Source organism: Diplodia corticola, assembly GCF_001883845.1.
Source record: "Diplodia corticola strain CBS 112549 chromosome Unknown scaffold27, whole genome shotgun sequence".
NCBI classification, from domain to species: domain Eukaryota; kingdom Fungi; phylum Ascomycota; class Dothideomycetes; order Botryosphaeriales; family Botryosphaeriaceae; genus Diplodia; species Diplodia corticola.
In genome coordinates, this window is record NW_017971506.1 from 272054 (window position 1) to 297344 (window position 25291).

The 25291-nt window shown below is 59.8% G+C and overlaps 10 protein-coding genes across 10 annotated transcripts; 3 read left to right on the forward strand and 7 right to left on the reverse strand.

Moving 5' to 3' along the window:
* Window positions 1-194: 194 nt before the first annotated feature.
* BKCO1_2700084 (benzoate 4-monooxygenase) lies at window positions 195-1873 on the reverse strand (the record flags this gene model as incomplete). Its single annotated transcript, XM_020273618.1, has 3 exons — window positions 195-618; window positions 737-1525; window positions 1581-1873. The coding sequence occupies 3 exons, from the start codon at window positions 1871-1873 to the stop codon at window positions 195-197; spliced, it is 1506 nt and encodes a 501-aa protein (XP_020130060.1).
* A 1299-nt stretch (window positions 1874-3172) lies between these two features.
* BKCO1_2700085 (ab-hydrolase associated) lies at window positions 3173-5644 on the reverse strand (the record flags this gene model as incomplete). The annotated part of the gene is made up of 1 exon (XM_020273619.1): window positions 3173-5644. One exon carries the CDS (start codon window positions 5642-5644, stop codon window positions 3173-3175), a length of 2472 nt encoding a protein of 823 aa, XP_020130061.1.
* Window positions 5645-6612: 968 nt separating this feature from the next.
* On the forward strand, window positions 6613-11196 carry BKCO1_2700086 (peroxisomal biogenesis factor 6; the record flags this gene model as incomplete). Its single annotated transcript, XM_020273620.1, has 3 exons — window positions 6613-6784; window positions 6839-10319; window positions 10413-11196. The coding sequence occupies 3 exons, from the start codon at window positions 6613-6615 to the stop codon at window positions 11194-11196; spliced, it is 4437 nt and encodes a 1478-aa protein (XP_020130062.1).
* A 143-nt stretch (window positions 11197-11339) lies between these two features.
* Window positions 11340-11927, reverse strand: BKCO1_2700087 (isochorismatase; the record flags this gene model as incomplete). The annotated part of the gene is made up of 1 exon (XM_020273621.1): window positions 11340-11927. The coding sequence occupies one exon, from the start codon at window positions 11925-11927 to the stop codon at window positions 11340-11342; it is 588 nt and encodes a 195-aa protein (XP_020130063.1).
* A 576-nt stretch (window positions 11928-12503) lies between these two features.
* Window positions 12504-14923, reverse strand: BKCO1_2700088 (ferric-chelate reductase; the record flags this gene model as incomplete). Its single annotated transcript, XM_020273622.1, has 6 exons — window positions 12504-13734; window positions 13797-13895; window positions 13950-14201; window positions 14256-14382; window positions 14436-14686; window positions 14742-14923. 6 exons carry the CDS (start codon window positions 14921-14923, stop codon window positions 12504-12506), a joined length of 2142 nt encoding a protein of 713 aa, XP_020130064.1.
* Window positions 14924-15441: 518 nt separating this feature from the next.
* BKCO1_2700089 (cysteine synthase b) lies at window positions 15442-17397 on the reverse strand (the record flags this gene model as incomplete). Its single annotated transcript, XM_020273623.1, has 6 exons — window positions 15442-16250; window positions 16337-16527; window positions 16583-16734; window positions 16786-16909; window positions 16961-17153; window positions 17205-17397. The coding sequence occupies 6 exons, from the start codon at window positions 17395-17397 to the stop codon at window positions 15442-15444; spliced, it is 1662 nt and encodes a 553-aa protein (XP_020130065.1).
* Window positions 17398-18079: 682 nt separating this feature from the next.
* Window positions 18080-20119, forward strand: BKCO1_2700090 (mfs drug transporter; the record flags this gene model as incomplete). Its single annotated transcript, XM_020273625.1, has 6 exons — window positions 18080-18220; window positions 18272-18405; window positions 18463-18712; window positions 18769-18944; window positions 18994-19193; window positions 19281-20119. 6 exons carry the CDS (start codon window positions 18080-18082, stop codon window positions 20117-20119), a joined length of 1740 nt encoding a protein of 579 aa, XP_020130129.1.
* Window positions 20120-20358: 239 nt separating this feature from the next.
* BKCO1_2700091 (uncharacterized protein) lies at window positions 20359-22647 on the forward strand (the record flags this gene model as incomplete). The annotated part of the gene is made up of 1 exon (XM_020273626.1): window positions 20359-22647. One exon carries the CDS (start codon window positions 20359-20361, stop codon window positions 22645-22647), a length of 2289 nt encoding a protein of 762 aa, XP_020130128.1.
* A 560-nt stretch (window positions 22648-23207) lies between these two features.
* Window positions 23208-23942, reverse strand: BKCO1_2700092 (uncharacterized protein; the record flags this gene model as incomplete). Its single annotated transcript, XM_020273627.1, has 1 exon — window positions 23208-23942. The coding sequence occupies one exon, from the start codon at window positions 23940-23942 to the stop codon at window positions 23208-23210; it is 735 nt and encodes a 244-aa protein (XP_020130127.1).
* Window positions 23943-24572: 630 nt separating this feature from the next.
* BKCO1_2700093 (methyltransferase domain protein) lies at window positions 24573-25166 on the reverse strand (the record flags this gene model as incomplete). The annotated part of the gene is made up of 1 exon (XM_020273628.1): window positions 24573-25166. The coding sequence occupies one exon, from the start codon at window positions 25164-25166 to the stop codon at window positions 24573-24575; it is 594 nt and encodes a 197-aa protein (XP_020130126.1).
* Between the last annotated feature and the right edge of the window lie 125 nt (window positions 25167-25291).

The window sequence follows — 25291 nt, forward strand, 5'->3', positions numbered from 1 at the left end:
AGATTCATCGATCGGCACTTCATCCCTGTAAACCATGCTCGCTCCCACGAAAACTTTAACACGGGGGGAAGGGGCCCAAACCAAAGCCCTCACACACCCCAATTTCCTCAGACACAGGCAACCAATCCCCAGCCTCGTCACACACTCCCTTTCAGCATTCCCCACACCACAAAAACTCAAAAGAAAAAGCCCACTCACGCCACCCTCTTCCTCATGCCCACCTCCAACGCCAACGGCTTCCTCAAAAACCCCTCCCTCGTCTCCATCTCCCCCTGCCTGAGCTCAAACTCGTAGCGCCTGAAGACGGTGCTCACGATGAGGGCCAGCTCCATTTCGGCGACGTTGCGGCCGACGCAGGCGCGGGGCCCGTAGCTGAAGGGGATGAAGCCCTGCTTCTGCCTCTCCGACACGCGCTCCCAGCGCTCGGGGCGGAAGGCGTCGGCGTCGGGCCCCCAGATGTCGGTCGAGTGGTGGATCGAGTACGAGGGCACGGAGAGGACGGTGCCGGCGGGGAAGTGGCGGTTGAGGATGGTGATGCCCGGGCCCACGACCATGCGCGGCAGGCCGAGCGACGACGTCGAGTGGATGCGCATCGTCTCTTTGATGACGGCGTCGAGGCTGCCGGGGGGAAACGTCCCTTGTTAGCGACGGGAGAACGAGCGGACGAGCGAACGAACGGAGACGACGATTGGGGTGGAGGAGAGGGGAGGGGAGGGGGCAAAGGGAGTCGGCTTACTATGGCAGGTCTCGGACCATGGAGAATTCGGGCACGGTGTCGATGTTCGGGATGGCGGCGTCGAGTTCCTTCTGCAGCTTGGTGATGACGTGGGGGTTGCGCAGGCAGTGGTACAGGAGGGCGCACGACGTGTTGCTGGTGGTGTCGCTGCCGGCGATGAGCTGGGTGAGGGCCTCGGCGGTGAGCTCCTGGCGGCCCAGCTTCTCGCCCGTCTCGTCCTTGCCCTCCATCAGGCGCGCCAGCAGGTCCACGCGGTCGATCTTGTCGGCGTTGTCGAGGCGCTGCTTGACGCGCGCCACGGCGATGCCGGCCAGGTTCTCGACCGCCTCGACGCCCTTGGAGAAGAACGGGTCCGGGAAGTACTTGGCCCACGGCTTGATCCACGGCATGCACCCGATGGCGGCCGACACCTCGCCGCGGCGGTTCAGCACCTCGATGGCGGGGGCGGACCGCGGCGGGGCGTCGGGACTCTCGCGCACCTCGGCGAAGTCCTTGCCCTTCTCCAGCATGCCGAAGGGGGCGCCGAAGGCCAGGTCGCCGATGATGTCGAAGGCGAGGTAGTTGAACCAGTGCAGGGCGTCCATGTGGGCGTAGCCGCCCGACTCCTTCGCCATGCGGTCCCACTGCTTGACCAGCAGCTCGAGGTTTCCGTGCATGTACTGTTCGAACTGGCCGATGGACTTGGCCGAGAAGGTGTGGGCGACCGTCTTGCGCTTGCGCGTGTGCTCGGCGCGGTCGCGCGTGTTGAAGAGGCCGCGCTGGATCGAGACGAAGGCGTCGTAGTACTCGCTGGGAGTCGGGATATCAGCAAACAAGTCCCCCGGCATCCCAATTGGGCGCTCACCTCTTCAGGAAACCATTGCCGTGGCCGTAGATCAGCGGGATGGCGTCGACGTCGGCGATGGAGACGTGGTGCGGCTGGATGCGCACCATCTTGCCCATCTTCTTGTGGGCATCGTGCACGGCCAGGTAGCGGCTGCCCTTGCGCACCTGCCACAGCAGCCAGAGGTTGGAAAACTGGGCAGGGAAGGGCGCGGGGATGTCGCGGATGGCCTTGTCGCGGAGGTACGGCAGCAGGTAGTATAGCACGGGCAGGGCGAGCAGGGCCCACGGCGTGAAGAGGACGTCGAGGATCATGGCGGCAGCGGCGGTGGTGGAAGATGACGTCGCCGGGTGCGGCGGGTCGGCGGGGGAGGAGTGAGAGACAGCGGGTGGTGTTGATGGCAGGAGCAGCGGTGGTGGTGAGAATTGAGACGACAGCGTCGCAAGCGGGCCGCGCGGCAGAGGGCGGAAAAGGAGTTGGAAATCCGTCGCTGGGGCTCCCAGCCTAACCTCGCGGCTGTCATGGAGGGTTTTATGTCTTCTGTCGCGGTGGTGATGGAAGGGAGGAGCTTCCACCGAGCTAATTTGCGCAGCCAATCAGAGCATGGGCGTTGAAGCCGATTCTTGGGGCCGACCTTGAGATCGAGGTAGCCGAGAGCCGTGAGCAGCCCGGCAGTTTTGACGCGCCTGTGCGCTCACTCGCACCCCCTCCGGCTGGATCGGATCGCGGATGAAGAACCTGGGGAAAAAAGCCACGCCGTAAACTCGTGGCCGCTCTCCTTAGCCCACCACCGTCATCCGCCCCCGTCCTGTCCACTCCACCCGCTCGCATCCAACGCGAGACTGACATGAACGCGCAATCCATCCCAAACCTAGCCACCACCACCCATGCCGTTGCACTCTTCGGCTGCTGCCCGCTGCGAAGATTTGCGTCGTCCGCCCCCCTGGGCTGCATAAGCTCTGAGAGGTGGGGATCGAACATCGCTTGGCTTGCCTTGGCTTGCGCATGACAAGCCGTCAATCTGCGCGCCTCTGACTGGCTGTGGGTCCAGCCCAGCCCTTCCCCGACGCCGATGCGCAGAGCCGGCCAGCTCGGGAAGACCCCTTTGTTTGAGCCGAGCACTGCCGTCTCACTGCCGTTGATCGACAGGGCTGTCGCATCATATACCCGCACCATCCACTACTGCTGATGTGTGATGAGAGCGAAGGTCCGTTACTTTTTTTTTTTTCCAACGCTCCCCTAGCCCCGTTCGTCGAAAGATTCTGGAGACCTCGACTGATTTTCGCGCAGGCGATCGCTGATCAGAATCACTGGCAGTTGCAGAAGAATACCGCATACCCCCAAAACCGTACATCGGTGCATAGCCATCGTCAACCAATAAGTCCACGCATGCATGTTGATGCCGGGATTGTAATTAATAACTACGTCTATGTATACGTATACCAGTGTATCCTCGTCTTCCCAGCCAAAACAAAGCAAGCCATGAGGTATCTCTAAGGAAAAGAAAAGAACGAATCCAGACCGGGCCCGCTCCAACCACGGGAACAAAGTAGAACGAGGGAGAAAGACGCCAACGATACCAACGACACCATCACCCATCTATCCGCCAATTTTCACGCCGTCGCCACCCTCCTATCCACCTCGTCCGCATTCGCAACCTCCTCCCGCCACTCGCCCGACGACGTGTCTATACCAACATTAGCCACCTGCCGCCGCCCCACCTCCTCGATATCATCCCCATCCCCATCCCCATCCCCATTCTCCCCCGCTTCCCCTCCCTTCCCCTCCCTCTCCCCCCTCCTCGCCCTCCCCCCCTCCCAACGCCCTACATCCCCGCAGCCCTCGGGCACCCTGCACGCCTCCCTCGCCTCCTCCGGCGCCGTCTTCCAAATGACCTCCCTCAGCTCGTTCCCCACCTTCTCCAGCACATCCATGGCCCAAATGACGTCGAGATGCTCGTACCCCTCGATGATCTTGCTGTGAACCACATCCACAAACGGCTCGCGCCCGCGCTCGAAGCGCCGCAGCAAGCGGCGGCCATCGACCAGATCGTCGGCGCCAGCGACCCAGAACGCCATCGGGGGCGCGTGATGGTCGTACCAGGCGAAGCGGCCGCGGTCGCGGCGGTGGGGACGGTGGTGGTGGTGGTCATGCTCCTCGTCGGATGAGGACGACGACGACGACGACGACGAAGACGACGAAGCTTCCAGGGGCTGGGACGTCGTGTGCTCGCCGCGCGCGGTGTCCTTGTTGTAGTAGTCCCGCATGCGCTGCTCCTGCTGGGGGCCGGCGCCGCTGCCCGCCTTCCGCTGCGCCTCGTTCTCGTCGCGGTCTTCGCGCTCCTCCATCTCCTTCTCGCGGCGCGTCTGCAGGATGCACTTTTGCGACGCGAAGCACTCGCGGCCCAGCCACCAGCGCATGCTCTCGGCCGAGACGTAGACGGGCGCGAACTGGAAGAGGCGGTTGCGCAGGTCCTTTTCCCACCGCTCGTCCGTCCAGTTGAACAGGAACGAGAAGATGCGGTAGCCCATGGCGCCGTAGAACTTGCCCGGCAGGAACGCGTGCATGTGCATCATGAAGGGGATGAAGGCGTGGATGCCGAAGATGATGCGGAACATGGCGGGGCTGATGATGCGCATGAACTTGAAGTACATCTTGCCGATCAGCGGGCCGGCGTACGCGGCGGGGGCGAGCGCGCAGAAGACGCTGAGCTTGTCGCCGAGCTCGGGGCGCTGCTCCTTGGCGAGCGCGACGAGGGTTTCGGTGGTGCCTTGGGAGTGGGCGATGAGGGCGAGTTTGGGGAAGCCCGTCTCGTGCAGGACGCGGGACACCAGTGCGGGGAGGTCCATGACGCCCATCTGCCGTATGTTCCAGGCCCACATGCGCGGGTCGCTGTAGTCGAGGAGGTTGTGGCGGGGGGTGAAGCCGCATCGGTTGTTGCCCAGCCAGACGTCGTACCCGGACTTGGCGAGGAAGAAGGCCAAGCTGTCGTCGTCGTTCGAGCAAAAGGCGCCGGATGACTGGAGGAGCCCGTGCATCATGAGTACTGGATACTTCTTCTTTTTCTTTCCGAAGGGGAATCCGTCAGCACTGTCCGTGGACTTGTCGTTGTTGTTGAAGACGTTTGGGGAATGCGGTGCCCTCACCGGCGTGGAAGCTGGTCGATGCTCGCGGGGGTTGTAGATATGCCAGAGGTCAATGATGAAGCCATCTTCGGTCTGAACACTAAAGGTCTCGCAGTCGAGGCCAACACGGCGGGCATAATATCCAATGTCACAAACAAGCGGATCTGGGCCGCCTTCCGTGGGCACGAATTCCTCATTCTCCCCCGGTGAGTCCTCATGATCTGCCGTTCTTGCGTCAATGGCTTTATCCCGACACTCGTGCTTCTTCCACGCCTTTTCAGCCTCCCTTCTAGCCGCCTTCCGTCTCTTTTCCTCCTCGTAAAAAGGCCGGTACATGTTGGGGTCTCGGCCGGTGATTATCCGCCAAACATACTGAGCCAGCAGCGGGATGCTGGTGGCCATTGATCCTAGCATTATGATATACAGAAAAAGGAAGGAAAGGATAGCAGATGACACTCTGAACGAGAAGCATTGCAGATTGCGGAGCATCCCCGACGGTCCATACACAGGCAAAGGCGGGAACAGAGGGTTCGTCTTGGACACGGGCACAGCTTCCCTTAGCGGGGCGTCCGGGTCCTGCGTCTCACCCGACTCCAAGCTGGCGCGGTTCGGGCGAGCGCCGTGTATAGTGCCATCCTTTGCCTCGCGCGTGCGGCCTTCCTGGGGCATGCTCTCGGCGGGGTCGCGGTCCTCCAGCACATCCTTCAGTTTATTCAGCTTGACGGCCTCCTCGACGGGCACGGCGGGCAAGCGTCCGCCATTCGCAGTCTGTATGACGGGGTCCTGGGGGGTGATGAAGCGGGCCTCGACGGCGTGGGTGGAACCGGACTGGGCATCTTCCTGGTCGGGGGACTTCTGGCCCAGACGCTGGGCTTGTTGGGCGAACTCGACGGCAGGTTCGGCTTTCGATCGCACGGTCTGCTTTGCCTTTTCTTTCGCTGCCGATGTCTTGGAAGGCATCGTAGCGGATTGCGGGAGGGCAGTGGAGGGAGCGAAGCTGGCTGGACAGGCTGCACGCAGGGTATCATAAGTCAATGAGCGGAAGAAGGCTGGAAATGGCCAGCTGAGAGAGTTTGGGTCAGAGGCGCAGGATCTTCAGGCGGATCCGGCGCCCGAGGGCGCAGATTGCGCGGTAGAGGGCTGAAAGAGGTAGATGCTGCGCGCCATGGCACGATGGCTGGTAGGCGCAAGTGTGGATGACGTAGGGCGGGAGCGGGCAGACGATCCCTGACTTTAGCGCAAAACCCGTGCGCGATGCCAATTGCCGCCGCCGGAGAGCCTCCTCTGCCATCAACCAGCTATTTCCGGACCCATTGTGCTCTGTTTCGCTGCGTCTGACGTGCACCGGCCGGCTCGGTGAGCCGAAATCCAACAACATATGTGGGCACTCTGCGCCTTGAAACATGCGACGTTTCCCCCGTCCGTCCGAGTGCAGCGCGTCTCTCGTCTTTTTGCGTGTGGTTCCGGGTTGGCGAGCCGTGGCGCACTCACCGGCCTTGAGATTATTAGCGGGAATGACCCATGACGTGGTTCAAGTGCATCTGCGTCTGGGCGGGCACACGGCTGCCGAGTCCCAGTGCAAGAAGCAGATTATGTCAGCGGCCGTGGTGCAGTCCTGGTGCTTGGCATTCCGCCCGCCGCATGATGCACCTGTCTTTCATGTGAAAGCCGCGCAGGCTGATCGTCTGGGGTGGAAGGGTGCTCTCGACAGGCCATGTTCGGGCTGCAGCCAACAAGTAGTCCGGCAATTGCTAAGTCGCTGCAGTGACACCCACGGCCGAGGCGGCTCTGTTTCTGCATAGAGCGAGCCCCAGGTTCGGCGCGTGCCCGTTTACCTCGGCTGCCTCAGCGCGTGCGACGCTGGCAGCAGTGCGACCAACGCCGAGCTCGTCCGTCGCGACTCTCTCCACGCATCACACCCATTCGCCATGGCCGTCGACGCCGCCTTCAACCAGCGCAGGCGGCGCCGCAGGAGACGACGCCAGGACAAACCCGCCATCTCTGCTCGCCTGCTCCCCGACGACCGCCTGAAGGGCGAGGTTGGCGTGCTCTCCGACGACCTCTTCCATGACCTGTTTCCCAAAGCACCTCGCGCTTCCGGTATGCCCAATTGATCGCCTGTATCATCTCTCCATGCTGACCGGCTTTGTCCAGCCGAGTCTCCCGCCGGCGACGCAAACCGCATCTACCATGTAGCCATCACCCCATGGGTGCCTAGCTCCGCCAGCTCGCCTTCGTCCTGCTCGTGGACCATCCTACCAGTCCGCCCTCAAGACAAGTCCGACCAGGCCGCATCACTGCCGCACTCTTCGCTCCAATTCCCCGCCAAGTCGCTGTCTCTACAATCCTTCGCCCACGCCCTGCACGCCGCCGCCCCGAACCGCCCGCCACGCCGCGATTCCCCCGTGGAGATTCGCATTCTGGACGCGGTGCCGCTGGGCTTGGAAACTGTATACGTCAGCATCGATGCCGATGGGCTGCGGAAGCTGGAGGAGGTGAAGGCCAAGTTCGGCGGAGGCTTCGATACCCAGGCCAAACAGCTGCGGTCCAACGGCGTGCAGACGAAGACGGACCCTGCCCAGCAGGAGCGTGCCTGGAGGGAGGCTGTGCGGAAAGCTCTCCAGGTGCCGAGCATCGTCCACACGAATGATCGGCTGCCTCTCCCCATCGAAAGCCACCCCATCACCCACCAGCCTCCGCCGCCCGCCCGTGTCGTGTCCTGCGAGCCGGTTGCCCAAGGCCTGCTGTTGCCGAGCACGAGGATCGTCGTTCTACATTCACGCAGCTCCAAGGGGGCGAAGCGCGCTCGGGATGCTGCACCTAGCCCACGCCGGGCTGGTGGTTTCACCGAGGACGAGGATACGTCCAACGAGATGTTTTACTCGGCCGCCGAGGACCGCACTTCGTCGGATGCGCCGTCACCTCCGAGCGAGGATGAGGCTTCAACCACTGACAACCTGGAGTCAGAGCTCTCGGGCTCCGATGTGGGCGACCTTTCCGATGACTCGGACGACATGATATCCTTGAGCGCTCCAATGCTGCCTCCGCAATCTTCCGGTGTGTTGTCTGCATGGACATCGGCCACTCCACGCGCTGGCGGGTTCCAGACAACAGGCATGATGAGTCCTGGCGCAGGCTCAGTCTACTCCACCTTTACCTCCGCAACAGCACGCGGCGGTGCAAAGGGCAGACTCTTCAAAGCCGTGGGTCTTCTGGAGCAAATACCGGACGAAATGGTGCATCCAAAGCCCGGCTCGGACGACGACGAAGAGGCACGCGTCTTCGTCGATACCAATACGTTGGTCAAAGTCGGATGTTTCTCTGGTGACTGGGTGCGTATCAACGCGTCCGAAGAGCCCCAGGGTCACGGTCTGGGCTCATGGGGTCTGGCAAATGCTTTCTCGGAAGAGGAAGAGGATCAACCGGATTACCGAACTGTCAAGATTTTTGGTTTACCGGAGAATATGGTGAAGAAGACCGCCCGCTATCCGGTCATCCGATCCTCCCATCAGCGCATGTCCAGCGTGGCCCTGCGGTCTACCAGCACCACCACAAGTTCTGCCTATCTATCTCCAGTATTGTTGGCCAACCTTGGCAGCCCCTCTCACCTCCGCATCTCAGCATTGCAATACCCCCCACCTCCTGGCATTCCGAAATCCACAGTCCAACGGCCAAAGGTCACTTCTTCCTCACTCCCTCCATTTGCCAAAGAAGTCACTCTACTCAAGCTTTCCACGCCTCTCTCGACCGACCGATTCTTGCAGCCGAGCCTGTTTGCAGGTCTGAAGGATTATTTTGAGCAGAAGCGTCGTATAGTCAAGAGTGGCGACATTGTTGGCATCGCTGTAGACGAGGCCCTGGGAAGAGCTGTTTATCAGGGTACCAGCCCTGAAGGAGACCCCGGGTCGGAGGATCTGCTCTCAAGGCCAAAGGCAGACGGGTCTACTGACTCTGGCCCAGATGCTGCCTCAAGTCTGAAGAGCGTGGCATGGTTCAAAGTAGGCGCCGTCACTTCATCTTTTTCAGCCGAAGCAAGGGAGGACGGCGATCAATCCGACGACATCTGGGGAGGAACCGTGTCGGTCGATGCAGCAAATACTAAAATGGTTCAAGCTGGCAGCGAACAGGGCAAGGTCCCTGCTATCACCAACAGTTCCTGGCAATATTATCTTGGGGCAAAGCGAGTTCCAGTCTCCCAGACCTCTCCCGGTGGAAAGCCCGTCGGGTTTGCGGATTTACCTGGCTCTCATACTTCTCCACTCAGACGTCGCTTAAGAGAATTAATCATGGCCGCCACAAGCCCACGTGCTATTCATCTAGGACTGCCGCCTCTCGCCATTCTAATCACGTCCAACCAGCGCCAAATTGGCAAGGCGAAAATAGCAGAGAGTGCATGTGCGGATCTCGGTCTCCACTCCTTCTCGATTGACTCCTTCGACATCCTCACTGAGGGTGGCTCTGGTGGGGGCGATGTCAAGACCGAAGCATTCCTCAAGGCGCGTGCAGATCGAGCGCTAACTTGCGGCTCGCAATACACCGCCCTTCTCCTGAGACATGTTGAAGCTTTGAACGCCGACCGGATCGTTGTGGCTCTGAAGGAAGTCCTCGCCGATTCAAGAGTGCTGATTGCAACAACCACCGAAGTCGACAAAGTCCCTGATGGCATTCGGAGCCTTTTTACGCATGAGCTCGAAATGGCGGCTCCAGACGAGGCAGAAAGAGAAGGCATCCTCCGGGGTATCGTAGAAGACCGCGGAATCCGGCTTTCAGCTGACGTTGATCTCTCTAACATTGCCGTGAAGACTGCTGCCCTGGTTGCTGGCGACCTGGTCGACGTGATCGACCGCGCTCTTGTAGCCAAGAACAACCGTTTGGAGGCCATCGTGGCCGCCGCGAACCAGGATCTCCCTCAAGACGCGGCTTTGTTAACGATCCAAGATGTCCAACTGGCGGGTGGATCCGCAACCGCCAGTCTCACAACGGCCGACCTCAGCGCCGCCGTCGACGCCGCGCGCAAGAACTTTGCCGACGCCATCGGCGCGCCCAAGATCCCCAACGTGCAATGGTCCGACGTCGGCGGCCTGACCAACGTCAAGGAAGCCGTCACCGAAACGATCCAGCTCCCGCTCCAGCGACCCGAACTGTTCGCCCGCGGCATGAAGAAGCGCAGCGGCATCCTCTTCTACGGGCCGCCCGGCACGGGCAAGACGCTGCTCGCCAAGGCCATCGCGACGTCCTTCTCGCTCAACTTCTTCTCCGTCAAGGGACCCGAGCTGCTCAACATGTACATTGGCGAGTCGGAAGCCAACGTGCGGCGCGTCTTCCAGCGCGCGCGCGACGCGAGGCCGTGTGTTGTTTTCTTCGACGAGCTGGACAGCGTTGCGCCAAAGCGCGGCAACCAGGGCGACAGCGGCGGCGTCATGGACCGCATCGTCAGTCAGTTGCTGGCAGAGCTGGATGGGATGAGCGATGGGGATGGTGGGGGTGGGGGTGTTTTTGTGATTGGTGCGACGAATCGACCGGATTTGCTCGACCAGGCGCTGCTGAGGCCGGGAAGGTTCGACAAGATGCTGTACCTTGGCGTGAGCGATACGCACGAGAAGCAACAGACGATCTTGGAGGCGTTGACAAGGAAGTGAGTTTTCCTCCCTCTTTCTCTCCCTCTCCCAGCCTAGCCTTTGCTTTTTTATCTCTTTCTTCTCCCTGATCCTGACACTGACGCAAACAGATTTTCACTCCACCCCTCCCTCTCCCTCGCCCGCATCGCCTCCCTCCTCCCCTTCACATACACCGGCGCCGACCTGTACGCACTCTGCTCCGACGCCATGCTCAAGGCCATCACTCGCCAAGCCAACGCCGTGGACGCAAAGGTCAAGCAGATCAATGCCGAGCGTGCGTCAGCCCCTGCAGGTCTTCACCCGGATTCGGTATCGAAACAGCAACCCATCACCACGGCCCACTTCTTCGACCACCTCGCGACCGACGAGGATACCGCCGTCATGGTCACGGAAGAGGATTTTCTCGACGCCAAGAAGGAGCTCGTGCCGAGTGTGAGCGTGGATGAGCTGAGCCATTATGAGCGTGTGAGGAAGACTTTCGAGGGGCAGGCGAAGGAAAAGGAGAAGGAGAGGGCCATCACTGTTGGGGATGCGGCAGCGGCGGCTGGGGTTAATGGTGTTGATGGTGGTGGAAGCGGGAAGAGTAAAGGCAAGGGTAAAGGGAAGGGGAAGGGCAAAGGGAAAGGGAAGGCGGGCGTTGGGAACGATGAGGGTGACGGTGAAGACGAAGCGGCGGATGGAATCGGCAACGAGGAAGACGATGGGGAGGATGACGAGGATGAATACGTTATCAGGACTGATCATTTGGTGTCGGCGGCGAACGGGTCGGCAGGGAAGGGGAAAGGGAAGGGAAAGGCAGCGGTTGCTGAGGATGGCGATGGTGGTGCCGCAGCAGCAGCAGCAGCAGCAGCTTTCGGAGAGGGCGCTGAGGGCGATGAGGATATGTACCAGTGATGATCAAACTTCAAATCGTCGGCGTTCCAGCCCGACTTCTCCTTCATCATCGCCCCACCCCCCGACATAAATACCAGCTCTGAACGTACAAACTCGCGTGTATACGTCCACCACGCTTGAAATTAAGATGAGTTGACTGCAGCTCAGGCCGACTCCATCTCCCGAATCAAATCAGCGGTGCTGACAAGCTCGCAGAACTCCTCGTTCAAACTAGCCAAATGGACCGACTGAACCAGCTCGGCGTCATGCGTCCGCCCATCGACGCTCCTTTCATACGCCGCGGTCGCGTCCCTGACCAGCCGAATGCGGCCCGGCACGACGCCGAGGTTCGCCGCCATGCGCACGGTGGTGCTGACGCAGTGGTCCGTCGTGAGGCCGACGACGACCAGATCCGTGACGCCCCGCGCGCGGATGGCCGCCTCGAGCCCGGTGCCGATGAAGCCGGAGTTGACGTTTTTGGAAAACGTCGGCTCGCCCGGCAGCGGCGCGGCGTACGGCTGGAAGCCGACGTGCCCGCGGCTGGGGTGCAGCGGCGAGGAAGCCGACGTCGAGTGGTGGCAGACGTGGAAGATGTCGCCGGGCTCGGCGGTTGCGCGGTAGAGGGCGAGGAGCTGCGCGACGTTGGTCTCGAAGTCTGGGGTCGACCGCGGGGTGCCGGCGTGGGGCGGGTGGTCGAAGCCTTGCTGGATGTCGATCAGGAGCAGGCCGTGGCGGGGGCGAGGCGGGGTCATCTTGGAGGTTGCGGGGGGGTTTGTTTTTTTTGGGAGGGTGCGGGATGAACGGGATTTGCGTGGAGGGTTGGGTCTGCAGTGGAGGGAAGCTTTATTGTGCTCGTGGCTGACTCACTCACGATAGTAGTGACGCTTTGTCAGCTTTGCCCCACTTTTTGTGGTGTTGGCGCACTATTACGCCCTTTGACAAGCACGAAACGGAGCAGTGCAAACACATTCCATCATGACTGACTAGATAAGGAGACACTAATGTGGGAGATTGAAATCTCTAAGCTTGAAAGCTGGCGATACAGTCCAAAAGTTGGGTGTGTCCTACTTTACTGTATCTCTGACAACACTGACTGCTGGTATGCGGACTATCTCAGGATGAATTCTCTGTTTGGAAATCGCGTGTAGTGTAGTCGATTGTCTCCACAAAGACGTGAGTCTTGAATGCGGGCAAAAACTTCCTTATTATAGTCTCGAATTCTTCTTCGGCCTGCTGTAACCACAACTCGATACCACCACCTCTTGATCACCATCTGCGATAAAATATGTCAGCAAGCGTTTGCACGACGGAGAAGCCAGACAAGCCACTTACGAAAAATGCTCGGTATGCAGGTACACCTCACTTGCTCCCTTTCCACTCAGCACGCCCTTCTGCACCTCGGCCACCGCATTCCTCACATCATACAGCATCCCCGCGGGTCCGCACACAGCAACAGCAACGGCCAAGCCCTTCGCTTCAGCCGCATACTCCTCGACGACCGTCCTCAACTGCGGCCTGCCCCGCCTCCACGCAACGACGCCATCATCCCTCTTCTCCTCAGCCGCAGTCTCAACCCCCGCCTCTTCGTCCGCCTCGGCTTCGCCGGTAACATGCACCGCCACCTTGACCGCGATATGGCCGTCGCCGCCAGCGCAGACGCCGTACCGCTCCAGCAACGCGCGCATCTCGGCAGAATACCACGCCCGGGTCCTCCCGTCCCTCGTCGCGAGCACGACACTGACTTCCCTCTTCCTCACGTCATCCCCTCCCTTCCCAGTCCTGCTGCTACTGGTACTCACACGCAACGCCTCCTCCACCACCGGCATCGAAAACCCAGCCCCCGACCCACCCACGACGACGAGCACGCGATCAAACCCAGCAAGCCGTGACCGCGCAACACGATCGTCAGACCCGGGGGCGCCGCCTCCGCCCCCAGCAGCACGCCCGGGACGCACCCCGCCATACGGCCCGTCCAGCATCACGCCGACCTCGGCAGCACCACCCGCGCCCTCGAGCGCCATCTCGTACAGCCGCGCCGTCACGCCGCCCGCCGCCTGCGGCTTGACCACGAACCGCAGCACGGGATCCCCATTGAAATCGTCAGGCACCACCATCGCCGTCGTCGCCGTCGTCGCCGTCGTTGTCATCGTCATCTTCTCCCCGGTTTTCCCGACTTCTACTCGAGTCGTCGGCGGCGACGACGACGACATCGTCTCGTCGCCGTATGACGCGGACAGCGGCGGCAGCGAGCAGATGGTAAACGGATGCCCGGACCACGACAACCACGACCACCACCCCAGTCCGGACGACATCGACGACGACGGGGAAAAAGAAGAAAAGAACCGCAAGAAGACGTGCTGGCCCGGCCGCCAGACGAAGTCGACGGGGACGGCCTGGCGGGCGACGTCGGCGGGGCGCAGGCGGACGGAGATGGCGAGGTGGGCGTTGGGCAGGGGGGCGAGGCGGGCGCGGTGGGCGGAGCCGCGGGCGAGGGCGGCGCGGAGGCGGGCGAAGGCGAGGGAGGAGAGGTAGAGGGTTGCGGTGGCGATGAAGTAGTCCCTTTTTTGGGGAGAATGGTTAGTGAAGGGGGGACTGGGGGGGATTGACCGGGGCGGACGAACCAGGATGTCAGCCGGAAGTCGCAGTGGAAGAAGAAGAAGATGATGAAGGCGAGGGCGGCGGTGAAGTGGGTGGCTTTGAAGAATTCGTAGAAGCGGTTTCTGGTGGGTGTGGTTAGCGTCGGTTGGCCGGGGGTGGAGGGCAGTGGGGCGTACCGGATTGGGCCGAAGGACATGACGGTGAGGTAGGTTTGGAAGATGAGGGCCACGACGCCGGTCCAGTACACCATGTCCGTCTTCCATTTCTTCACCATGTCGCCGTACCAGATGTGGTAGATGATGAAGGGGAATGTGTGGACGAGGGCGAGGACGAACATGGCGTAGCTGGTCCAGCGGTGGAAGACCTGGAGTTTCTCGTGCGAGACGCCGGTCAAGGCTGTGACCCAGTTGGCCTTTGCGGCCAGCACACTACGCACCGCGTGGTCAGTGTCGCGCGATAATGCGATGGAATGCTTTGCTTACACCACAAACGGGAGCAGGCCGACTGCCATCCAGCCAGTCCTGGTTGCGATGGGTGGCGACGATCCATAAGAGACGGAACCATCCTTTGTGTTTGGCCAATAGTAGGGCTGCGGGCCAAGAGTCATGGCTGGGATACCATATCAGCACCGAAAAAGATGAACAACAAGTATCATAACCTACCGAAGAAGAAGACGGCGCCGGCAAGACCGACGAGCAGATAGGCCAGCGAAGGAGAGTACCAGTCGAAGACGCGAACGCGGTAAGCCCGATATCCCACGTAACGCAGCGATGCTTGAGTTTGGCGCCAGAAGCCTTTACGTCGGACGGATTGAGGGGTGACTCTGGAGACGATGTTGCCGATGGTGAAGAGGCCAATGACGGCGAGGATGAAGTAAACCGTGGTGCGCGCAAAGCGGTAGTCGGCCTTGTACCTGCGCATCCCCTTTGCGTCAGCCGCGTGATATGCACTGCTCATCGTGGCCTTACCAGTATCTCCAAAACCCACTTCTGTAGGCGCATTGCTCGGCCGTCATTTCACAGCTGTCTTCCCGCGATGAGTGCAGCATGACGGGCGTGTCGAGCCACGGGGTGCCTCCACCACCCATGTCCATGTCCATGGCGGCACAAGGCAGCACAACGGCCGCCAGCAGCAGCAAGAACGATGTCATTGTCGACGACCAGAGTGACGAGGATGGTGTTGAGGTCCTGAGGCAGCGTGGACTGGTTAAAGGCCGACGCAGCCACGACGCGCCCCACGAGAGCACGTTTCCCGACCGCATGCGGGCAGTGAAGCGAGAGCAGGTGTAGCTCGGGTCATGACACACATGGGATGGTGAGGGGGTTCCAATCAAGTGACGGCAATATCGGGCTGCGGAAGTAACGCCCAATGCGAGCCTGCAGTGAGGGAATGAAAGACAACGTCAGCCACCGGACGAGCAAGATAAAAAAGCAGCCGCGCGCACCATTGAGCAAGTTGACATGTCCACTGGGTTGCGCACAATTGAGCAGATTACCTGATTGGTCAACCACCCCCTTCCCTGCTCTTCGGGCCGCCCGCACCCACCCACCGCCTCGAGCAACGTCAGCTCCACACATCACCAATAACGAGACACCAAGGTATCCAGAAACACTCGCATAAAACACCTCGCTACGGATCCCCATCCTCGGCGCAGTCCGCCGGCCCAAATCAAGCCGTCGTCAGCACCTCGACCGCCGCCGCCTGCTCCTTCTCGAAACACGCCGACGTCGTCTTTTGCATTTCCCTCTCACGCGCCGCCCTCCGCTGCACCGCCGCCGCTGCCGCTGCCGCCGTCGCTGCCTCTCTCTCCCCCCACCACTCCTTCACCTTCCCCACACCCCCCTTCACGCTCTCCGCCTCCACCCCCCGCGCCCTCAACACGCTCGTCGCCACCCGCGCCGTGTCACCGTTGTAGCACACAACCAGCACCCGCCGGCCCTTCCTTAACTCCACACTGCCCCTATCCGCCCCCGCCCGCTGCACCAACACGCACCCAGCGCCGCCGTGCTCGACTTGCTTCTCGACAAAGCAAGCGTCCAACTCGCGCCACTGCGCCTCCAGCGTCGCCGCGTCAGCGAACGGGCTAGGCGCACCCGCGGTGACGGACGGCAGTGACGCATTGACGGCGGCGGGGAGGTGCCAAGCAGCGAAGTCAGCGGGCTGGCGGAGGTCGAGCACGACCGTACTCTTCTCATCGTCATCGACGGCATCCCCGCAGCACTGCCGCAGCGCGGCGGCGATGGCGGCGCCGTCGTCGAGCTCCCACGCCTCGTCGTAGCGGTGGCGGTCGACGGCGGCGAGGTTGCGGTTGGCGATGGGGTGGAAGCGGGTGGGGGGCAGGGCGGCGAAGTACTCGTTGATGTACTGGTAGGGGAGGTCGCAGCAGAGGAAGACGCAGGTGATGAGGCCGGTGGAGGGGTCGGCGAGGGAGGAGAGCGTGTTGGCGGCGCGGCGTTTGGCGAGGAATTGGTAGAGGCCTTTGGGGGGTGGGTGGGTGTTAGTGGCCGGGGTGGTGGTCGTGGGGGTGGGGGTGGGGGTGAGGTGGGGCTTTGCGCGGACTGACCTTGCAGGTTGAACCCGGATGACGGGCCGCAGACTAGGCCTTCCCGGGAAAGAGCCAGGGAGAGGGTGTAGGAGTCGGTGGAGCCGACTTCCTCCATGGTGTCGATGGCGTTGCGCCACGGGAATGTCACGGGCGACATCAGCGCGTACGAGCGAGGGCCGGGCACTCTGTCTCCGGCTGCGGTGCAGACGCTGTTTTCCGTGTCAGCTTGGTGGGTTTGCTTTGAGACGGGTGCCGGCTCCGTACCCCACTCTGACTACGGACGGCTTTGCGTCTTTGAAGTAAGTGCCCATGCCCGTCATTGTGCCCGACGTGCCCATTCCCGCGCAGAGGACGCTGATCTGGGGCAACTGCCTGAGTATTTGAGGACCGGTCCATTTGTAGTGTGCTTGCCAGTTCTGCGCTCTCGTCAGCATCCAGCCGCTTCCGGGGTCGAGAGTACAGCTTACTGCGTCGTTCTCGTACTGGTTCGGGTTCACCACGCTCTCATCTTGCTCTGCCTTGCGTCTGGCGGCTTGTATCCCTCCTCTCTCGTCGAGCGGCTCTGGCTGCGAGGGACCGCCAAACAGTGTGCTGATGGGAAAGTGAGTGACAGCTTCCTCGCCAAACAGCTCGTGGCCTTACATGTTCAGGCCGAAGAATTGCATGAGCTTGAGCTTCGCATCGCTCGTCTTGTTGCTCAGGTATGCCCTGGTGTCATCGATGCCGTGGAAAACCCTTCCGACCAGGGACATGGATATGACGGTCGAGCCCGAGCTGTACTCGATCACTGTCTTCGTCTTGTCCTTTTCGACACTCTTCTCGAGGAGGTTCATGGCTGGCGCCAGTCAGCGTTGTCGACCCTCTTCGCGCCATTTTGAGTACCTACCAGGCAGTGCTTTGACGTTGTTCGCCGGAAGCATGGTCATCATCTTCGCGTAGATGCGTACGCCATCTTTTCTGAAGGGATTGAGACATGCCGGTATCTCGACCAACGGAAGCGGGGGCTGATAGTCGGGATCGTAGTACTTCTTGAGAGAATCCTCTCCGGAGTACACATTGAGTTCGTTCTCTGGATGCATGCTGGCGACGGTATCGTGGAATGCTACTGTCACAAGCAGCCGCTCGGATTCCCGCGATTATATAGAGCAAACGGCACGGGTACGAGGAACATTAAGGTGCTCAAAAACACTCCCGGATGCCCCACGCCGTAGCTGCCAGAAGGAGTTTATTTGTGGATGGGATGTTGCACGCCTAGCCAGCTACTGCCGCAGATCTCTCGTGAGCTAAGTGGGATCGGGCAGCTGTCGCCGCGTGCAGAAGGCTCTCAAATCAGGCGCGCCTCGGGCTGGTGCATCTGGAGCCGCGAATTTTCCCGAAGACTTGAGGGAGAATGAGCAAATAAGATATGCAGTGAGACAGGCACGTCGATCTCTTACCGCATCGGCAATTGGAAAATTGTGGGACGGAGTGACTGTGTTTCTTCTGTTCGGGCAGGAGGCCAGCATGGTACCCTATCGTACTGTTTATCGGCGCGGATAGCGTTGGCTGAGGAAGGTACCTTGGTGGCTCGTAGCGATCATCACTTCGGCACGTCTTGGCATTAGCTGGCGCCGTGGGGTACCCGAGCCCGTTGTCGGTGAGTTATTGCTACGTCGGTTGCGTTACCCCATGCCTCGTCCGCTCTCTGTCCTGGAGTGAAATCAGTCCGCGCTCGCTTTTCTGTTTCCTCTTCGCCGGGTCCACACCTGCAAAACGTCGACGATGAGTGAACGAAACGAGGGTCCCGAGCCTGTTGGAACGCCGTCTCCTGCAGTCACCGTCACCGGAGAACAGTCGGACATGGAGAAGGCTCCCGTGTTCAATGAACAGACCAAGTACTTGCCGAAGAGGCGAATCGTGTCGGTTGGTTGACCATCATGCACGGAAATGACGGCCCCGTCTGACAATATGCAGGTGTTCCTGGCATGCGCAAGTATCGACTTCGCCGCCCTCTTGGACCAGACGTCCCTTGCTGCCAGCTTGTCCATCATTGGCAGATCGCTCAATGCAAGCAATCAGAGTTCCTGGATCTCGGGTGCCTACTTCGTGTGCGTACATCAGCCCAAAGTGGACATGTCGGCGTCATGTTGATTCTATGACTGCAGCACCTCAACTTCGTTCCAGCTCCTCTACGGACGGCTCTCGGACATCTGGTCTCGCAAGGTCATCCTGTTGATCGGCATCGCCATTTTCTTCTTCGGCTCCCTGGCATCTTCTCTCGCCCAAGACGTTGTCCAGCTCATCGTGTTCCGCGCCTTCACCGGCGTCGGCGGCGGAGGGTTGATGACGGTGGCTCAATTCATCGTCAGCGACGTCGTGCCGCTCCGTGAAAGAGGCAAATACCAAGGCATCTTGGTATGCAGAAAAAGTCCCACCCAAGCGCCTGCGTCGACACTGACCTTTTTCCCCAGGGCGCCTTCGTAGCACTGGGCAACGGCGTCGGCCCCGTCATCGGCGGTGCTCTCGCCTCGCAGTCCGAACAGTCATGGCGCTGGATCTTCCGACTGAACCTCCCGCTCAGCGTCATCATGGTCCTCTGCGTCGTCTTCTTCATGCCTCTCAAGAAAGTCGAAGGAGACTGGAAACTGTGCGTCTTTCAACCCCACCAAAAAGCCCCCCTACTGAACTCCTTCCAGCAAGCTCAAAGCCGTCGACTTCTTCGGCGCAGTCCTCGCCCTCGGCGGCTCCGCCGTGCTCGTCCTGGCACTCACCTGGGCCGGCGGCGAATACGCATGGCAGTCCCCGCACGTCATCGCCTCCTTCGTCGTCGGCATCGTCGTCTGCATCCTCTTCGTGCTGTGGCAATGGAAAGGCACCAGCGTCCCGCTCGTCCCCCGTAAGCCCCTCCTTCCCTTCCCCCCTCCCCCTTCACCACCACCACCACCCCCATCCGCTAACCGCCCCCCTCTCTCTCCCCCCACAGTCCGCATCTTCCGCTCGCGCGTCGTCGCCGGCGCCTCCATAACAATGTTCATCAACGGCTGGAACTTCGTCACGCAAATCTACTACATCCCGACCTTCTACCAGCTCGTGTACGCCCACTCCCCCACCACCTCGGGCGCGCTCCTCCTCCCCCTCACCCTCACCCAAACCCTCTGCTCCACCCTCTCCGGCCTGCTCGTCACCTGGACCGGGCGCTACCGCGAGCCCGTCCTCGTCGGCTGGCTGCTCTGGAGCATCGGCCTGGGTCTCTTCGCGACGCTCGACGCGCGTTCCGGCGTCGGCGAGCAAGTCGGCTACGCGATCCTCACCGGCGCGGGGGTCGGCGCCACGCTGCAGCCCAGCCTCGTCGCCATCCAGGCGGGCGTGCCGCGCCGCGACATGGCGGTCGTGACGGCGTGGCGGAATTTCGTGCGGAACCTGGGGGCCACGCTGGGGCTGGCGGTGGCGGGGACGGTGGTGAATAATGCGGTGGGGGGCGCGGTGGGCGGGCTGGGGCTGGGGGAGGAGGTGGTGAGGCGGTTGCTGAGGAATCCGGAGGGGGTGTTGGAGGGGATGGGGGACGATGACGCGGGAGAGGTGGAGAGGGTGAGGGGGGCGTTGGAGGGGGCGTATCGGGAGGGGTTTAGGGTCGTGTTTTATGTCAATGCGGGGTTGGCGGCTGTGGCGTTTTTTGTGGCGGCGGCGCTGTTGCCGCAGGTTAGTTTGGTGAGGGGGGATGATGAGAGGTTGAAGGAGGAGGCGAGGGCGAAGGATCAGGAGAGGAGGGGTGGTGGGAAGGGCGAGGCGGAGGTGGGGGCGAGGGCGAGGGATGGGGTGTAGGTGGTGGGGCTTTGGCTGGCGGTGACATGCGGAGACTAGGCAGTGATCTTCGACTGTCTCTCATCAAGCTTGTTGGGTATCGATTTGTTTATGTGATTGGTCTTTTCTCTTGCTTGGCCGACTGCGCCGCACGCTCTCCAGCGCTTAAGTACGCACCCAGCCACTTCGTCCGCGCACTCTTTTCAAACTCTACAACTTCACATCTCATCATCAACCGACTGTCCTCGAAAGAAGTCATCATGGGCGACTCCGCTACGATGTCGCCGCAGCCACCGACTGGCCTCATGTCAACCGAGCGCTCGCAATACCATCACCACGTCCCCCGGTTCATCTTAAGGAACTTTGCCCACTATTCCGACAAAGCGAAGGCAAAGAAACGAAAGCAAAAGCACCAGAAACGAATAGACCCGGACATGCTGAACGTCCTGCAGCTTGAGCCAGAAGTCAAGAAGGCTGAGATGCCACTGGCTCGCGCATTCGGCCAAAGGGACATGTACCGAGACTTCCAAAAACCAGTCAACCAGCAGCATGTTGAGATACAACTTGGCAAACTCGAGTGTATTGTAGCCCCGATATTCCACAAGATTCGTAAGGCGCAAGAGAGCGGGCTCTCAGCCGTGCGACTGCTGCGCTCGGAGCGAGACGAGTTACGCAGGTTTCTCTTCGTCATGCGATATAGGGGATCCAACCAACACAAGCGCTTCTTTGACAAAGACATCGACAGCTACAACGCAAAGGACAAGGGGAGTCTGCTTCAACACATGCGTGAGAGAGGGTTCGAGAAACCGATAGAAGTCTGGTTGGACAACATCAAGACTATGGCCGAGGTGAAGATCGACAAAGAAGGAACATGGTTCGCCGAAATCTTGCAAAGAATCTACCACCGAGACGCAGATTGGGCCTTCGTTAACATGCAGGCAATGTACCTGGCGTTCTGCACACCTTCCAACCCCGACGACGAGTTTCTCCTCACCGAGAACGCTCACGACATTTTCGAAGGACCCGTCAGCTTCACCCTCGACCCTCTCACCGGCGAAAAGAACACGACGGCCTGCACCGAGTACCACAACTTCTCCGCCATCTCCCCGAGGGTCATAGCGGTCCTCCGCAGCACACTCCTGCCCAACACAGAAGAGGACAACATCCCCGGCGTGCGAGAGAGTCGGCACCTAGAGCGCGAACTCCACCGCTGCATGCACTCCGCCTACGACCTGACCGCCTCCTTCCTCGAAGACCTCCCCGTCACAAAAGCCCGCAACTCCTACACCACCATCGTCGACGGCGCGCCCCGTCTCATCGACGGCGAAGACGGCAGCCCGAAACCCCATCACACGTTCGACTTCAAGCTCTTCCCGCTCGCCTCCCGCCACGTTCAGAAAATCAACGCCGTCATCTTGAACGAGTCGCATAACAGCTCCTCCATCGCGTTCGCATCCCATGGTGCGGCCCGGCGGGCCCTGGAATTCTACCTTACAGCCAGTTGTAACGAACCCGGCGCGTACCCCCTCAAGATCGTCTCCGACCCGTACGATCCGACGTTGCTGCAGCTGCAGAAGCTAGAAAAGGCTGTTGCGCTCTTAGGAGCAACCGCCCGTCTGATGTTCAATGTCGATGCCGATGACTCTGGGAGGGACTTTCTCTTTGAGCAAACGGTTTTCGAAGAGATCAGGCGGCGTGCGGCTGAAATTCGTGGACACACTTATACAGGCAACCAGTTCACACCTCCGCTGCCGTGGCAGTACCAGTATTTCCTGCCCGAGGTGTACGAACATTTGGAGCGGCTACAGGAGAAAGAGCGGGAGGAGCAACGATCAGGAAAGGAGGAATTAGAGAAGAAGAAGCCAGAGGAAGAAGGACCAGAAAATGAAGAACTGGAGAAGAAGAAACCAGAGGAAGAGGGACCAGGAAATGAGAAGAACAAACCAAAGGACAAAGGACCAGAGAAGAAGCAACAACGGAAGGGTGCGCAGCACAAGTATGGGCACCTGCAGGCGAACGAAGAAGGTTCCAAGCTCCAGAAAAACGCCCCCAAACCTTCCAAACGCGCGGCGAAGAGACTGGCGCGCCAGAAGGCGGCCAAGTCTCGCAGTTTGCAAAACGACGAATCTAATTCTCGCCCTCCCTTCTACCTGATCATCCTTGCCACTTTCATACTCGGCCTTATTTGGGGCCTTCGCTTCGTCTACTATCGCTTGTTTACGTTTCTCTGGAAGTCGTATTCATGGACTCGGTATTTTCTTTCACGCAAGGCAGACCTTCATTTGGAGCCGGACGCTGCTCATTCAGAGAAGTCCACACCAGACAGAGTGGATACTGGTCTAGGTTCCGAAGGATCGATGGGTTCAGCTTCGTCAAACGAAACCAACGATGAAGCGAACTTCGCGGATGGAGTTCTGATCATGTTGACTGTCTATGCTACATTCATCACCGTCGTTGTTGCTTGCTGGTATTGTTTAAATCTCTATGTAAAGGGAACTGAGGGTCTTATAACTTGGGTTTGGGAAACGGTGAGGGGTCTTCGGGTTTAGAAGGAGTGGACTTCAGTCCCTTTTGCTTCATTCTTTGCTTTTAGCGAAACGGACTCTAGCTTCGGCTGCGGTAACGCCTGGCCCGTCACGTCTTTGTGGCCGTCACTCACATGTGGAAGGGTAAATGTAGGAGTTCCAAGATAGGGCTCTTTGTGCTTCTAAGTACCATGAGCGAAGATTGCGTCAGCGGTAAGAAGTTAAATAATCCTGTCGAGTTCTTCGTTCCACAGCTCCTCGGCTCTCGGGGCTACGGCTTAGGCCAACCTTTGTGATCCTTTTACTCGAGGCATTTGAAGTAGTGGGGAACGGGGTTTGCAAGGTGAGAATGACTATGATCTTATCGTTATAGGCGCTAATGTGTAACAAGATGCATATGTGAGTTTGAAAAGCATGCTCTTACAGACAAGTCGAGGAAGAAGATATATTTGTCTTCCAATGGCTGGGAGAAAAACCAAAGGACGAACTCATTATATTATTCATAACAGTAAGATTACACACATTACCCTTTCCATACATATATATACCGTCCTAACCCTTCATGTCATCGTAGCTCGCAAGCTTTACAAAACCGTCGTCACATCCGCAACGCAGGGCCTCTCCTCCAACCCCTCATAGCTCGGTCCACCAGCCACGCACTCGGGCACCAGCTCAACCGGCGTGCAATCCTGATAGTCGGCCCCGGTGCTGTAAATCGGCCCCGTCCCGTACTTGGCCACGTCGATCCAATACAACGTCGCCCACTCGCTATACAGCCCCGTACAAGCCGCAAACGTCCCATTCTCCCCTCCGCCCGCGCGCTTGTGCACGAACGGCACGCCGCCGGCGCCGACCGCGACGTCCGTCGTCTCCTCCGGCGGCACGTCGATGTACCGCACCGCGCTCATCTCCACGCCGTCCATCGGGTAGTCCTGCGACGCGCTCCGCCCCAGCGCGGTGATGCCGAACGGAAGCACTTCCCCGGAGTTGTTCGGCGCGTCGGTCCGGATGTGCGATGATGATGATGACGTGCCGTTCCCGGTTCGCTGCGCGTAGAAGACGTCGCCGCCCCGGCTGGGCGCGAAGGTCGCGTTGATGAGCACCCCCCACATGTAGTCTGGGGGCAGCCGCGTCGGCACCCCCAGCCGTTGCACCTCGAGCGCCCAGCCCGAGACGGCGGGGGTTGTTGCGTTTTGCGGGCCGGTTACTCGCGCGCGGAGGCGGTAGTGGAGGGAGGAGGAGGTGGCGGTGGCGGCGTGGGTTGGTGGGATGGCCGAGAGGAGGGCGAGGGTTGCGGGGATGAGGGCGGAGAGATGCATTGTGGAAGATGATTGAGGATTGGGAAGGGTTGCTGTGGGGATTGGCGCAGCTGGGAGGTGGCTGCGGTCTTTTATTCAGGGCGAGTAAAGGAGGAATACTGCCAAGATGTGACATCGGCCAACTCTATACGAGGTGGGGTTTCCGGTAGCATGATGGCGGTGGGGATGAGGCTCGTCGACGTCAGGGACTCGATATCATTGAGGCGTCGCCCCTGTGTGGGATCGGACAATTATTGAATTCCAGATATGCCGGGGTTGTACGATCAGTGAAGAGCAATTGCCTTGCTGTTGTTTCGAGAAGTGAGACGGTCCGGGGGAACGGCGATCCTAAAGGATTTTCAACACGAGCTGGCAATGACGTCAGCGCGAGTGACGTGTTCCGAGGTCGCCGGGAAAGTTGCCGTAGTCTTTCTTTTCATTGCCAACAAGCGTTTGCAGCGGGAATCTGTGCCGGCTACATCTTGAATAATAAAAGACATGGAAGCGAGATAGTCGAACAAGATGCTAAAAAATCCATATAGCAAGCTATCAAGAAATAGAACGACTGGGCTCGCTACCCGCCTAGAATTCCTTGGGGATTTTTTACATTGATCATTGTATACTATTGCTCTGTTAATAAAAATGCGAGGCCTAAGGATTGTGACTTACTTCAAAACAACATGGATACCTGGGACCCAGAATGACACCCAGAGAGTTGGATTCCTGCCAGACCGGGCGCAGCCCAAAAGCTTCCAACTTTTTCCACCATTTAACCAGGTCGCGCACGTTCTGAGGTGCGGCCCAAAGGTGTATCTCGATCAATATCTGACCAACAGGAAGATCCTTACCCTTGTAAGTTTCCATGAACGCATCAAGCGCCTTGAACTCTGCTCCTTCAATATCCATCTTCAATATGTCGATATATTGATGCCCAAATGCCGAAATTATCGACTGAAGCGTAAGAAAACGCTGACCGTCAACTAATGCGTCCTGGTCGCCCAGACCAATTTTCATAAACTGGACACGAGACGAGTCCTTTTCGGCTATTTGAGGCCCGATTCTTTCCACCGAATAATCGAAGGCGTAGACTTGCGCGTTTGTCATGTTAATCAGCTCCGCTTCGAACGATGAGTCCGTGCCCACGCCAAAGCTGTAGACTATAAGAGGGCAGCTCTCGACTTTCGAGTATTGTGACGTGCCGCATATCCATTTGCCGCCGTCTCCGAGGCTCCCGATACGCTCCATCTCGAAAGGGCAGTTGAATGACGGGGTGAGGAAGTCCCAAGCTGTAGGTGGCAAGTAATCTTTGTTCCAGGTGCCGTCTGTCCATTGCGGAAAACTGTCGACTTGTTATCACCCAAAGCACGCCC